The 14,548-nt window shown below is 45.8% G+C and overlaps 1 protein-coding gene across 6 annotated transcripts in view; it reads left to right on the forward strand.

The window, feature by feature from the left end:
* HSF2BP (heat shock transcription factor 2 binding protein) overlaps positions 1-14,548 on the forward strand; it is a 156,403-nt gene that overhangs the window by 98,286 nt on the left and 43,569 nt on the right. For 4 of the 6 annotated variants that reach the window (XM_058427935.1, XM_058427936.1, XM_058427938.1 and 1 more), the window contains exon 9: positions 772-976. In XM_058427935.1, the coding sequence (XP_058283918.1) occupies positions 772-976 (205 nt within the window). Of the gene's footprint in view, positions 1-771; positions 1,578-5,049; positions 5,179-14,548 lie in introns of those variants that run through there. The other 2 variants (XM_032175365.2, XM_032175366.2) reach the window with 2 other exon arrangements.

Here is a 14,548-nt window from a genome sequence, read left to right on the forward strand (position 1 = left end):
CATAACGTTATGCCAGAGTCAGGTTGGAAAGTCACAATATATAGGGTTAAATAAAACCCATCTGATGAGAATTTATGATTTGTAGGACATGACTCCCCAGACCCCTTAGATAGGAATTTGGGCAAGATAAAAAAATCAGAGTTTAGTCTTCACTAGCAAACAGAGAAAGCCCCCATCTTTCTAGTTTAGCACTTTAAAATTATATGACTGTAATATTTGAAGATGATGGTTATTAGACTATTGAGTTTTTTGATGCTGCTTTTATGAGCTAAGCTTTTATATCAAGCAGTGACTGTGTTTCTAGATTAACCTGTAGTTTTCTAAACTGTCAAACCTGTTATTCAGAAAGGCCAGGAACCCCTTGAGGGGTAGATTGCAGTAGAACATTTTATTCTAGGCCAGGCGTGGTGGCTCATGCCTGTAATCCCAGCACTGTGGGAGGCCGAGGTGGGTGGATCACTTGAGGTCAGGAGTTTGAGACCAGCCTGACCAATATGATGAAACTCCATCTCTACTAAAAATACAAAAAATTAGCGAGGCATGGTGGCACACACCTGTTATCTCAGTTACTTGGGAAACTCCTGCCTCAGTTACAGAGGAAAGCTGAGGCAGGAGAGTCTCTTGAGCCTGGGAGGCGGAGGTTGCAGTGAGCAGAGATCACGCCACCGCACTCCAGCCTGGGTGACAGAGTGAGACTCTGTCTCAAAAAATAAAACAAAAAGAAAAAAAGAAAATTTTATTCTAACCAGAAGCATTACCTCTTTCCCCTAGATCCAGATGCAGAGGTGTGCCTTCATGTACTGAGGCTTGTCCAGTCTGTGGTTCTGGAACCTGAAGTCTTCTCCAAGTCGGCCTCTGAGTTCCGGAGCTCCCTGCCCCTGCAACGCATCCTGGCAATGTCCAAGAGCCGCAACCCCCGCCTGCAAACTGCAGCCCGGGAGCTCCTGGAAGATCTCCGCACTCTGGAGCATAATGTGTAGGTGTGCTCGGCAACCAGGGTTTTGATGAGAATGCCAGTGTCCCTTCTCCTCCCCAGGTCCCTCATTTGATACTCCAAAACCATCACCATGTGCCATGTGTTAGAATTGGCAAAATGTGATTGACTAGAGATGGACATGAATTGATACGTATCCCACATAACTTGTCTTGGAAATGAGAGTACTTGTAGGTGGTTGGTTAAGCTTGCCAAAGGAGAGGCCATGAAAGAACCTGTCCTTCCAGAAAAGTGGTCCATGTCTGTGCTGGCTGGAAGAGGGCTTGCTTAGGGCAGCTTCGTGCTGCTCAGCAGACCATGACCTGTAGGTTCACCTATAAAACAGGGAAATTAAATAACCATCTACCCCATTGGTCAGCATTTTCCTGAGATACATTTTTTTGAAAAGCAATTCATTCTCTCTCTAGTAATTGTAATTAATCCCCCCAAAATGCAAGTTTACTTTTACAACCTTTTAGTGAACCTGCTATTTCGGATGACATTGGACATTTTAGTTCTATGTTTTTTGTGCCTCTTTTATTTTTGAATAAAGAAAGTCAGAAGAGTTGTATTACAACCCTTGCTGTCTAAAATCTAAACTTGATACAGGAAGTTGATCTTTGCATATTACCATGCTACTCTTGGTTGGTGGGAAAAAAAACTCTCCTTAAACTGTTCTGGGCTCTTTGGCTATAAACTTAGAAGTCCTATTTTTCTTATAACAAATGCTGTAAAAACAACTTGTATAATAGATTAGAACACATGCAGTTAGTTGAGATTCCATAAATGAAATGATAGTTCCAGTTCCCTTTTTGTGCATGGGTGTACCTGTATGCCAGGGCCCTGCCGTGTCTGTCTTATCTACCTACTGGTTGCTGTCCAGCTTGTTTTCTAGGCCACTGGCAGAGAACAAGGGAGAATACACTTCATTTCTCATGGACACCATGATTGGTGAGAGTTGCCATTTGTATTAGTCTGCTTTCACACTGCTGTAAAGAAATGCCTGAGACTTGGTAATTTATAGAGGAAAGAGGTTTAATTGACTCACAGTTCACTGTGGCTGGGGAGGTCTCAGGAAACTTACAATCATGGTTGAAGGGGAAGCCAGGCACCTTCTTCTCAAGGTGGCAGGAAGGAGAATGAATGCAGGAGAACCTACCAAATGTTTCTAAAACCATCGGCTTTCTTGAGAACTCACTATCACGAGAACAGCATGGGGGAAACCGCCCCCATAATCCAGTCACCTCCACCTGGTCTCTCCCTTGACACATGGGGATTATGGGGATTATAATTCAGGATGCGATATGGGTGGGGACACAAAGCCTAACCATATCACCATTTAAATCAATCCTTGAAGTCACGTCACGTGAACACATTCCCTCCTTTTCCTGGGCTGCTTCCTTCAGTGTGATGCTGGAGGGCTGCTGGGCCCTGAGCATGCTGTAAGAGCAGAACAAATGCAGGTGCATCTCACCAGTGGCAGCCGCGTCTACAAGAATAAGCTGTTTTGTTGCATATGGCATTTTAGAGTAACTTCATTTTTCTTTTAAGTAGATTTTTATAGGCAGTGTGCAATTTAAGGCTGAGGCTGAGTGAAGAAGTGTAGAGGAAGGCACAGTTGCTTGGATTTCACGAGCCAGCATATTGTGGAACACTAGCTCATCCGAGCCAGAGGAATGTTGCAAAAGGCAATTTAAAATTCATGGAGGCAGAAATTGATCCATCTGTGCTATGTGGTTCTGCAGGTCCTGATTATTGGTGAATAAAATTAAGAATGTTGTGTTTCTATACTTAATATCATGGTGCTGTCTTCTTTTTGATTGCTATTTATTTAATAAGGTAATGGGGGATGCTGCCTCTAGAACTACAGGACCTCTTTCTGCCAGAGATGGGGTCAACAGTGTATAGAGAGGAGTGAGTGTTGGCCAGACTCTTGGATGTTGTGTAGTTTAGCTAATTGGTGGATGGATGTGATTAAGAAGGATCATTTATTTTCTCCTGATTTTGAGGTGCTAAGAATAGCAAGAGTTCTTACGAAAACTCTTTTAGGAAGAAACATATGACAACTCCATATTTTGAATGTATATCCTAGGAAAAGTACATAAGGCCAGTTTTAAGGAGTGACCTGCCTCCTGCTCTTCATATGAAGGTCAACAGGAAAACATAGGTTCTTTAATTTTTCTACAACTAGTTATCTAAAGAAAACCTACTCAGTTTTTTAAAAGGTATTCATAAAAGCATGTATTTTGCAGATCTCGTGAATTTTAAAATCAGACAAAGTAAAATAGTGCATATATTTTGAAATGTTGTATGTTTGTTTTAGACGGAGTTTTGCTTTTGTTGCCCAGGCTGGAAGTGCAATGGTGTGATCTTGGCTCACTGCAACCTCCACCTCCTGGGTTCAAGCGATTCTCCTGCCTTAGCTTCCTGAGTCGCTGAGATTACAGGCACCCGCCACCACGCCTAGTTAATTTTTGTTACTTTTAGTAGAGATGGGGTTTGGCCATGTTGGCCAAGCTGGTCTTGAACTCCTGACCTCAGGTGATCCACCCGCCTTGGCCTCCCAAAGTGCTGGGAGCCAAGGCATGAGCCACGGCACCCGGCCTATATTTTTATTTTTTTGACACAAGAGTCTTGCTTTGTCACCCAGGCAGGAGTGCAGTGGCTCCATCTTGGCTCACTGCAGCCTCTGCCTTCTGGGTTCAAGCGATTCTCCTGCCTCAGCCTCCTGAGTAGCTGGGATTACAGGCGTGTGCCACCATGCCTGGCTAATTTTTATACTTTCAGTAGAGACATGTTTTCACCATGTTGTCCAGGCTGGTCTAAATTCCGGATCTCAAGTGATCCGCCCGCCTCGGTCTCCCAAAGTGCTGGGATTACAGGCATGAGCCACCGTGCCCAGCCTTGAAATGTAATTTTAACAGAATTCCTCTTACATTTATTAAGTTAAGGAACTATTTTTCTCCTTGGCACCATCAGTTTGTATGTAAAGGTGTGAAACCTGGCAGGCCAGATGTCAGACTTTACTCCCTCCTTCCTCACCCCTTCCCCCAGACGGCTCCGAGCATTCCTCTTGCTGTCTGGCAGCTCATTAGCCATCAGAGCTGCTTTCTCTTCAGTCTGAAAAGAGCAAACCCTTGTTCTGACTGAGAGCAATATGGAGACTTCATGGGTGGCTTTGGAGACCCATGCCTCCTCATGGCATAGCTTGGGATAAGCCTCATGCCACAGAGTTCTTCTAGTTCCGTACAGTTATATCGCCTGTGCCATTCACTCATTCCAGAGGATTTTAAAGTTAAAGTACCAAGCATAGGATCACAGGTCTGGAGCCTGAAGAAAATTAGACCAAGGCTGGAAGCCAGGCCGGGGTCAAGGAAGTGTTGACGAAAAGAGTCAAACTCTGTAAAATATTTGAAGAGACTTATTCTGAGCCAAATGTGAGTGACCAATGGCCTGTGACACAGCCCCAGGAAGTTGTGGGAACATGTGCCCAAGGTGGATGGGCCACAGTTTGGTTTTATGCATTGTAGAGAGACATAAGACATCAATCAATAGATGTAAGATGTAAGATATATTTGTTTTGTCTGGAAAGGCGGGACAATTGGAGGGGGCCGGGGGCGTGTTCTAGGTCATAGGCAGATTCAAAGATTTTCTAATCGGCAATTGGTTAAAAGAGTTAAGTTATTATCAGAAGACCTGGAATCCCTAGGAGGGAGTATCTATTGTGGCGACCAAGCTTTTTATTATGCAGATGAAGCCTTCAGGTAGCAGGCTTTAGAGAGAATAGATTGGAAATGTTTCTTACCAGACTTAAAAAGGTATCAGACTCTTAGTTAATTCTCTCCTGGATCAGAGAAGAGGAAAAGGATTCTCTACGGAATGTAGATTTTTCCCCACAAGAGACGGCTTTGCAGGGCCATTTCAAAATATGTCAAAGAAATATATTTTTGGGTAAAATATTTTGATTTCTTTCATGGCCTGGTATCTGTCATGTGATGCTATACTAGAGTCAAGCTAGAATTTGGTGTCTTATTGCAACAAAAAGTCTCAAGATCTCTGTTTTAATGTTTATACAGGTCAGTTGTACCTGAATTCCAAAGGGAGGAGGGCATAATGAGGCATGTCTGACCTCCACTTCCCGTCATGACATAATGAGGCATGTCTGACCTTCACTTCCCATCACGGCCTGAACTAGTTTTTCAGGCCAGCTTCGGAAGGCCCTTGGCTGAGAGGAGGGGTCCATTCAGATGGTTGAGGGGCTTAGAATTTTATTTTTGGTTTACAGAGGTTTTGAATAAAGCTTGTAAATGTGCCTGCCCATTCCATTGATTCGGCTGGACCTGCCATTACCTATTTTGCCACATGTTAATATAAATGGAAAAGGTTGATAAAAACTTTTGCAGACTTACTAATTTTCTGAGAAGTCCTGAAGTTTGCTCTGTTTTCTTCCATGGCATAGATGCTGAGAATGCCTCAGAACTTCTCCAACCAGTGTAGGATCCCGAGTATAGACCCTGATAAAGTGTAGGATGTGGCATCCTATAGGGCATTGAAAGGTCTTTGGATGCTTTTTGAGTCCAGGCTCAGGTAAGAAGGGCAAGAGATAACTGGTACACCTCTGCCTTCACAAACTCTCATCTTTAAGAGCCATGGCTGCCCCTCTGCTCTGAGAATACACACATTTAAATTTATCTCCAGATGTAGACTAAGAAATCGGAGTCTTTGTGCTAATTAGTGCATGCTACAAAATGAAAACTGTTGTTACTGTCCTTTTTAATTTGTAATTTTAAAAGTTTTAAAAATTGTTAAATATACCTAATATAAAATTTATGTTTTAACCATTTTAAAGTGAAGAATCAGTGGCATTAAATATGTCATAGTGTTTTATAATCATTACCGTTATCTATTTCTGAAACTTTTCTTCATGCCAAACAGAAACTCTGTACCTGTTATATAACAATACATTCCTTAAACCTTTCTCCCCTGGCCCCTAATATCTGCTCTTCTTTGTCTCCATGCATTTGACTACTCCATGCACCTCATAGAAGTAGAGTCATATGATCTTTGTTCTTTTGGGTCTGGCGTATTTCACTTAGCATCGTGACCTCAAGGTTCATCCGTGTTGTAGCGAGTGTCAGAACTCATTCCCTCTTCTGGCTGTATCATCCAGTGTGTGGACGCAGCACATTTCGTTCATTCATCCATCTGTTGAGGGACACTTGGCTTGTTTTCACCTTGTGGCTGTTGTGAATAGTATTGCTGTGAACATTGGGGTACAGGTATCTGTTTGAATTTCTGCTTTCAATTTTTTGGGGTGTGTACTTAAGAGTGAAATTGCCGAATCACATGGTAATTCTTTGTGTAGCTCTCTGAGGAACTGCCAATTGCTTTCCATAGCAGCCGCACCGCTTTACATCCCCACCAGCAGCAGTGCCCAAGGGCTCCAGTTTCTCCACGTGTTTATCAACATTCGTTATTTTCTGTTTTATTGATAATAGCCATTGATAATGGGTGTGAAATGCATCTTATTGAGGTTTTCATTTGCATTTCCCTAATGACGAATAATGTTGAGCATCTTTCCTTGTGCTTATTGGCCGTTTGTATCTCTTCTTTGGAGAAAAGTCTATTCAAGGCCTTTGCCCATTTTTGAGTTGGATTGTTTGCTCTCTGTTGTTGAGTTACAGGAGCGAACGCCTTATCAGATGTAGGATTTTTCGGGTACTAACTCCTACTCTCTGGGCTTCTGCACTCTATTAATAGTGTCCTTTGATGTGCAAGAGTTCATTTTGGTTAAGTCTAGTTTATTGATTTTTTTCTTTTATTGCCTATGCTTTTGGTGTCATATCCAAGAAATCATTATCAAATGTTTGGTCACAAGGATTTTCTCCTGTGTTTTCTTCTTCGTTTTATAGTTTTATCTCTTCAGTTTAGATCTTTGATCCATTTTGCATCAATTTTTACATACCATTAAGCTAAGGGTCCGGCATCATTCTTTTACATGTGGGTATTTCAGTTTTCCCACCACTACTTGCTGAATTTTATTATTTGAAAATGTTATTACAAATGTGATTTTCAAAACTCAAACACTTAAGAATACTATGCTCATATGCTCACCATAGTTTAAAATTATTTGGTTTCATGAATAGCCTTTTTTTTTTGAGATAGGATCTCATTCTGTCACCAAGGCTGGAGTGCAGTGGTGTGATCTCGGCTCAATGCAGCCTCTGCCTCCTGGGATCAAGTGATCTCCTGCCTCAGCCTCCAGAGCAGCTGGGACTCTAGGTGTGTGCCACAACACCTGGCTAATTTTCTGTATTTTTGGGGGGGAGATGGAGTTTCACCGTGTTGTCCAGGCTGGTCTCTAACTCCTGGACTCAAGTGATCCACCTGCCTCAGCTCCCCAAAGTGCTGGGATTACGGGCATGAGCTACTGCACCTGGCTGTGAATAGCCTTTATTATAGGATTTTATATTGTTCCAATGGAGCTCCCTAAGTTGCTGCTTTTCCCGCCATAAATGTACATTTAATGCTCTTAGATCATACTCAGCACAAAATGTCTGTTAGCTGGAAAAATGACTCCCACTCACATAGTCTATTATATTTTTTACTTGAAGGCATACTTGCAGCCCAAATTTTCAGAGTAAATGGTGTTATGCAAAATATTACTGTTTCGATGTCTGAGAGCAGTGCAGGTTTTAGGAAGAAGTGCAAAGGCCCTGTAAGTGCGGGCTTGGTGTATGTTTGAAGGGCAGTAGAGAGTGCTCAGGTGCTGGTTGGGAGACCTCTGGCCTTGCTCTGTGCGATGGCTGTGGGGCCTGGGGCAGGAGCAGCCTCTGATTCACACTTAAAAATGTAAAAAAAAAAAAAAAAAAAAAAAGTGGAATCTGCTCTTAAGATTGTCAGATGACCACACTGTCAGCCTCTAGTCATTGCTGCCCTCCCCACCCCCAGCACCTCAAATGGCAAAAGTCCTCGAGACTGCTGAAGTGAGTTTGTTTCCACACATGCCTCCCCAAGGTAAAGCTTTCACTCTCCCCACAGACTCCAGCCACACCCAGATCTGAGGCCCAAGTGTCATGTTCTCACTGGACACTGTGCCCAGCTGCCACACACACACTTGGTCCTGCATAGCATGGGCTGACGTGAAGGTGATAGGTCCCTGCTGGAGTGGGGCCTGCCATCTGCCCACTGGGGAGGAAAGCATCTCCTCTGCCATCCTGTGCCTTCATGCTCAGTCGCTGGCACCAGCAGCCTTTCCTGTGGCCATGGCTCGTACCTACTCTCGTTTTGGATCATAAGCCCTAGAACTGTGGTTCTTATAGGGTCATGGGCCACTCTGAGAATCTGAGAAACCTTCTGTATACAAAAATGTATGGACATGCTTATCTGATGTTTCATCTGCAGTTTCTGGGAGTTTGTGGGATTCCCCCCAGCATCATTTACTTTTTGGTAAGGAGCCGTTTGCCCTGGGCTTGTGGAATTCGTGTGGCCTAGTGTAGTACCAGGCACGTAACCAGGCACTTGAGCATTGAACGCATTTAATGATGTCTGTGACACTGTAAGGCGTCCCACATTAATGGTAGTCCCATAGCTGAAAACAAAGCATTGGCTTCCTGGTGGCAGTTCAGAACCTCTGCCTGATTTCCTTCAGCTCCGTCAGTCCTCAGGACCACCCCGTGAGGTTGGCATCACCAGCCACACTCTGCAGGTGAGAACACTAGACTCTAGTGACAGAGTTGCGGTTAGAATCCGTGCCTCTTGGTGTCACCTCCCTTTCCCTGGGCCCTAACCTCATCTAGGGTCCTTTGCCTTCAGGCCAGTGTCTCTCCTGCGTCTGGGCATTTGCAGTTCTGGCGATGAGCTGCTTCACCCCCTGGCAGGGGGTCTGCAGCCTCTCTGGCCAATGTGCCGCTCTGCTGCCACCAGCAGGCCCATGGGGTCAAGAGGGAGGGAACAGAATGCGGAGTAGTTGGTGTGGTGGGGGGCAGTAACCCCTGCTCCCCACCAGGCTGGTATTGAGACAAGATGTGCTGATAAGTGACAGGCTCCTGTGGCTGCCTGATCACACAATAACATTTAGAAAGAAGAGGGAGAGTTGGCCGGGCGTGGTGGCTCACACCTATCATCCCAGCACTTTGGGAAGCTGATGTGGGTGGATCACTTGAGGCCAGGAGTCCAAGACCAACCAGCCTGGCCAACAAAGGGAAACCCCGTCTCTACTAAAAATACAAAAATTAGGTAGGCATGGTGGCACATGCCTGTTGTCCCAGCTACTCAGGAGGCAGAGGCAGGAGAATCGCTTGCACTGTAGAGGCAGAGGTTGCAGTAAGCTGAGATCACACCACTGAACTTCAGCCTGGGCAACAGAGCAAGACTTCGTCTCAGAAAAGAATAGGGAGAGACAGAGATTAATTATCAATATCAAAAGCCTTGATTTTTAAAAGGTTCTGTTCAGTATCTGCAGCAGTTTATAAAATTATCATTCCTGTCTCCATGAGCTGCATGCTCAGGGATCACTACAACCTATCTTACCTTGCTTAGAATCATTGAGTAGTCCTCTCTTTCAGTCTTTCTTTTAGATTCCACAAAGCTGAAACAAACCAGGGCAGGAGCAGGACAAATTCTCCTGCCTGCTCTAGGCCAGAAAGCCAGCACAGGACATTGCTAGGCTTAGAGTTAACAGGACCTCTCCCTTCGAGATGTCCCCTGCTCTGGGCAGGCAGGTGGTCACAGCCCAGGGCTGTCATGCCAAGCCAGAATGGGCAGGGAGAGGGGCGGGTAAGAGCATACCTTGCAATAGCGGGTGCTTCTGCTTTGTTCTTTTCTTTTTGTTTTTTTAATCCAAATACTGATAGAAGAGAAATAAAGGGGCATCTGAAACTTAGACGACATTAAGATTACTTAAGGACAGAGTGGAGTGAGCATACAATTCACAAAGTGTGCATTTTTGCTGGGAGCTGAAGCTCACCCGTTAGGCATCAGAGCTTTTTTTTTTTGAAAGAACCATTTTAATGGAAATTCTTAAAAAATATATCGCATGCTTCTTTATACATTGTACTTGGAACATTTTCCTCTTCTTGATGAATCAGTGTCCTTCCCTCCACCACCCTCAGCCAGGGAAGTAAGTTTTCCAGAAACTTAGTACTACACTTTGGCATTTGAGCACACTTCCTTCAATTATGAGAGTAGAAGGCTGTTTTCTCACATTTGGATGAAATTTCTTACCTCTCTGTACCTAAGGTTCTGTGAAACTTGTTGTAAAGGGGCTGGGGGTGCATGTGTTGGCTTAGATTCTTGTTCCTTAAAGGTAGTTTAGGTTTGGCCCTGAGCCCAGGGATGGGGAGGCAGCACCTGAATGTCCCATGAGCTGTTGTGCTGCTTGGAGCAGCAGCCTCAGTGTGTGCCGTGTTGGGGTGTGTGTGCTGTATTTGGGGGTATGTGGCTGTGCTATGTTGAGGGTGGCAATCAGCAGACTGGGGCCTTTCTATTCTCTCATCAGGTTGTGAACCCAAAAGTATCTGAGACTTGCCTCAATCAATTTAGAAAGTTAATTTTGCCAAGGTTAAGGATGAACCCGTGACACAGCCTCAGGAGGTCCTGACGACATGTGTCCAAGATGGTCGGGCCACAGCTTGCTTTTATACATTTTAGAGAGACATGAGTCATCAGTCAATATGTGTGAGAAGTACATTGGTTCAGTCCAGAAAGATGGGACGACTGGAAGCTGGGAGGAGTGGGAGGGCATTCCAGGTCATAGCTAAAGAAGAGACAAAAGGTTGCATTCTTTTGGGTCTTTGATAAGCCTTTCACTGAATATACAATTTACATGTGAGAGGCAGGTAGAGGAATAGTCACTTATGCCTAAGTCTGGCTCAGTGAATCTGCACTTTTTTTTTTTTTTTTTTTGAGATGGAGTTTCACACTCTTGTCGCCCAGGCTGGAGTGCAGTGGCGCAATCTCGGCTCACTGCAACTTCTGCCTCCTGGGTTCAAGTGATTCTCCTGCCTCAGCCTCCCGAGTAGCTGGGATTACAGGCACGTGCCACCACGCCTGGCTAATTTTTAAAATTTTTTAGTAGACACAGGGTTTCACCATGTTAGCCAAGCTAGTCTTGAACTCCTGACCTCAGGTGATCCACCCGCCTCAGTCCCCCAAAGTGCCGGGATTACAGGCGTGAACCACTGTGCCCGGCCAAATCTGCATTTTTATACATAAACAAGAGGAAGCCATCAGATATGCATTTGTCTCAGGTGACCAGAGGGATGACTTTGAGTTCTGTCCTTTGTCCCATACCTGTGAAGATAACTTACCAATTTACATTGCCAGGGTGAAAATCAACAGAACTGTTTTAGGGTATAGATCTTGAGTCAAATTGTGAAGGAGGTATGTAGCTTTTTTTTTTTTTTTATCTTTGTAGCTACCTTATTTAGGAATAAAATGGGAGGCCTGATGCAGTTCCCAGTGTCGACAAAAAGAGTCAAACTCTCTGAAGTATTTGAATAGATTTATTCTGAGCCAAATATGAGTGACCAGTGGCCCGTGACACAACCCCAGGAGGTTCTGAGATCATGTATCCAAGGTGGATGGAGTACAGCTTGTACATTTTAGGGAGATGTAAACATCAATCAAATACATGTAAATGTACTTTGGTTCGGTCTGGAAAAGCGGGACAACTGGAAGGTGGGGCTTCCAACTCACAGGTAGATTCAAAGATACTCTGATTGACAGTTGGTTGAAAGAGTTAAGTTATTGTCTAAAGACTTAGGAATGTCTGGGTTAAGATAAGCGTTTGTGGAGACCGTAAGTGAAGCCTCCAGGTAGCAGGCTTCCGGGACAATAGATTGTAAATGTTTCTTATCAGACTTAAAGACCGTGTTCTATCAGTAATTCCAAAAGGGAAGAGGGTATAATGAGTCATGCCTGACTTCTCTTCCCATCATGGCCTGAACTTGTTTTTCAGGTTAGCTTTGGAATGCTCTTGCTGAGAGGAAGGGTCTGTTCTGGTCGGGGGACTTAGAATTTTATTTTTGGTTTACACCAGCTTGACTTTTCCCTTTGGCTTAGTGATTTTGGGGTCCTGAGATTTATTTTCCTTTCACAAAGTCTTCCTGGTCTTCAAGAAGGTGCCTTGAGAGCCCTTCCTTGTGCCACCTTCTCCTCGGGGACCCCTGCCCCTGTGGCTACGGTTTACCCTGGGTGGAAAAGGCACCCATGCCCAGGCTGGCTAGAGCCCCTGCCACTCAACTGGCTGGGCCCCCGTATCCCTTGGGTGCTGCTCCCACTACCTGTCCAAGCCACCCACCAAGGCCCCAGACTCCCCTAGCACCTCTCCTGGGCTGTGTCCTTCCCTGGAGGCTGCTGAGCTGCCCTGGACTCTCCCCACAGTCACACCACGGTGGGATCCACCCATAACCCCTGCCCTGACCCACAGATACTTATTGCCTGAATCAGGTGTGGACAGAGTTCAAGTTGTTTCAGTGATGTCCCTGGCAATTCAGTGGAGATGGCCACAGATCTGTATGTGTGTCTCTGTTTGTCTGTCTGTCTGTCTTTGTGTGTGACTGTGCCTCTGTGTGTGCCTATCTGTATGAGTCTGCGTGTATGTGTGCATGTATGTCTGTGTGACTGCCTGTGAGTGTTGTTTCTGTATCTTGTCTGTATGTTTTTGTGTGTTTCTGTGTGCATCTCTCTCTCTCTCTGCGTCTCTGTGTGTGGGGACTGTCATACCTTCCTTCCCATGCTAAACATACCTGCGTCTTGACTCTAGTCAGGCAAGCTTCCCTCGCTACACCTCTGCCTCAACCCTAAGGAATTTGGCTGACACGCATACTAAGGTTTTCTAAGGGGGAGTTGGCTTTTGGCTGTGTGGGCTGGAACTAGGGTTTAGGGGAATGTTCCTCTCCCATTTGCTTCTGGCTCTGTACCCCCGTATATGAGAGGGCAGGAGGGCACTGTGACTGCAGCACTTCCATGAGCCCAGAAGATACGTTTTACCCTGTGGGCACTGAAGACAGGGCCAGGTTTCTAGGGCTGTATAATCTTTTTAACTATTTTTGGCTACAGGTCAAGTGTAGATGTGTCAGGGGTCAGAGACCTCTGAGTCCTCCAGGACAAACCTGAAGCTATCTGCTTAATGGAGTTAAATGTTCATCAGATTTGCATTTCTCCCTTAAAACCCAACAACCTTGTCACTGGAAACCTGGGTGGAAGTCTGGCCCAGCGCGGAAGCCACCAGACTCTCCTGCCAGCTCCGGAGGCTGTCTTAGGATCCAGAGCCCCTTGCTTAATCCTGTTTTCTCTGCTGTGCTGGAAGAAAATCCCATTCCTGGGTAATTGCCTGAAGAAAGCCTCCGTCTTAAGGTTAAAGGAGCTAGAATCACAAGGGGAATCAGTAAACCCAGCTCCCAGGGACCCAAGCTTTGGGATGAGCGATCTGGTCTTCAAGGCCAAAATGCTTGCTCACCAGCCTTCTTTCTCCTCCACACTCTGTCCAGGTTTGGGGGCACTGTCTTAGGCCCCTTTGACGTCATCAGCACAAGAGACTCAGAGCAAGGAACAAAACTGCCTGTACTCGCCAGGGCTCCTGATGCTATCGTCTCGTAGGGAACCCTGAATGAGGTCTGGGCAGGTGAAAAGCCTTCCTGTTTGTCCTCTCAATTAGTCACACTTGGTTCTGAGCCAAGCCGTCTGCTCCTGTGTTAATCTCCAGCCTGGGAGGGCAGGCTGCAGCCGGCAGGGCTTGCACAACTCACAGTCCAGGCTGCAAGGTGGCTTCTCTTCCCTGTATTTTGCAGCCCCTGCCCTTACTCAGCACACACTTTCTTGTTTCTGAGTCCTTCCAAAACATTCTGGTCTGGGCTGCACTTTATGCTGTTTGGGAGAGGCAGCCCTCACCTCAGAGGGCACCTGCAGACCTCCTGTGTGAGGAGGGCTTGGCCTCCTTCCTGGGATCTCTGCTGCTCAGGCAGGGGGCTCCCTCTCCCTCTCCATGTGCTTGTGGGTGGGGGCAGAGCTCCTGGCCTTGTCTCATGTAGAAGAGATGGTTCCAGGCCACATAGGCCTGAGCTGGTCTGCTGCATGGAGTGGCCTGACCACCAAGCAGAGAGCAGGAGCGGCAGGGGCAGTGCTTGTGCTTCGGGGTTTTTAGGGATTTATGAATGTGCACACCAAGAACAGCAAACAAACCAAATTCAAGTTATTTCTCTTTCTTATAAGTCTGCATGTAATATAGTCTTCTTCCAGAGGAAGTTAATTAAACTCTATTGCACCAGCCTCTGAAGAATGCATTGTACGAAATAGCAGAGCATTTCTTGTGGCTCGCAGATCTGCCACCTGCAGTGGGGCCAGGCTACCCCACAGCTCCCAGGCCTCTGGGCACCATAGCTGTCTTCCGGTGCTCCAGCTCAGGACGTGGCCGTTCAGAGGCAAGAATCAGCAAGCTCCTTCCAGGCTGGGGCACATCCTGAAGCCCATCAGAGCAGCCCCATGACAGTGGCTTAGGGGTGTGGGCTTGTGTCCTCCTCCTGGAGGAGGGGAGCATGTTTTCCCAGCAGCTCAGGTTTCCAGGGCCCCCCA

Source organism: Hylobates moloch, unplaced genomic scaffold, assembly GCF_009828535.3.
Source record: "Hylobates moloch isolate HMO894 unplaced genomic scaffold, HMol_V3 SCAFFOLD_14, whole genome shotgun sequence".
Lineage (NCBI taxonomy): Eukaryota > Metazoa > Chordata > Mammalia > Primates > Hylobatidae > Hylobates > Hylobates moloch.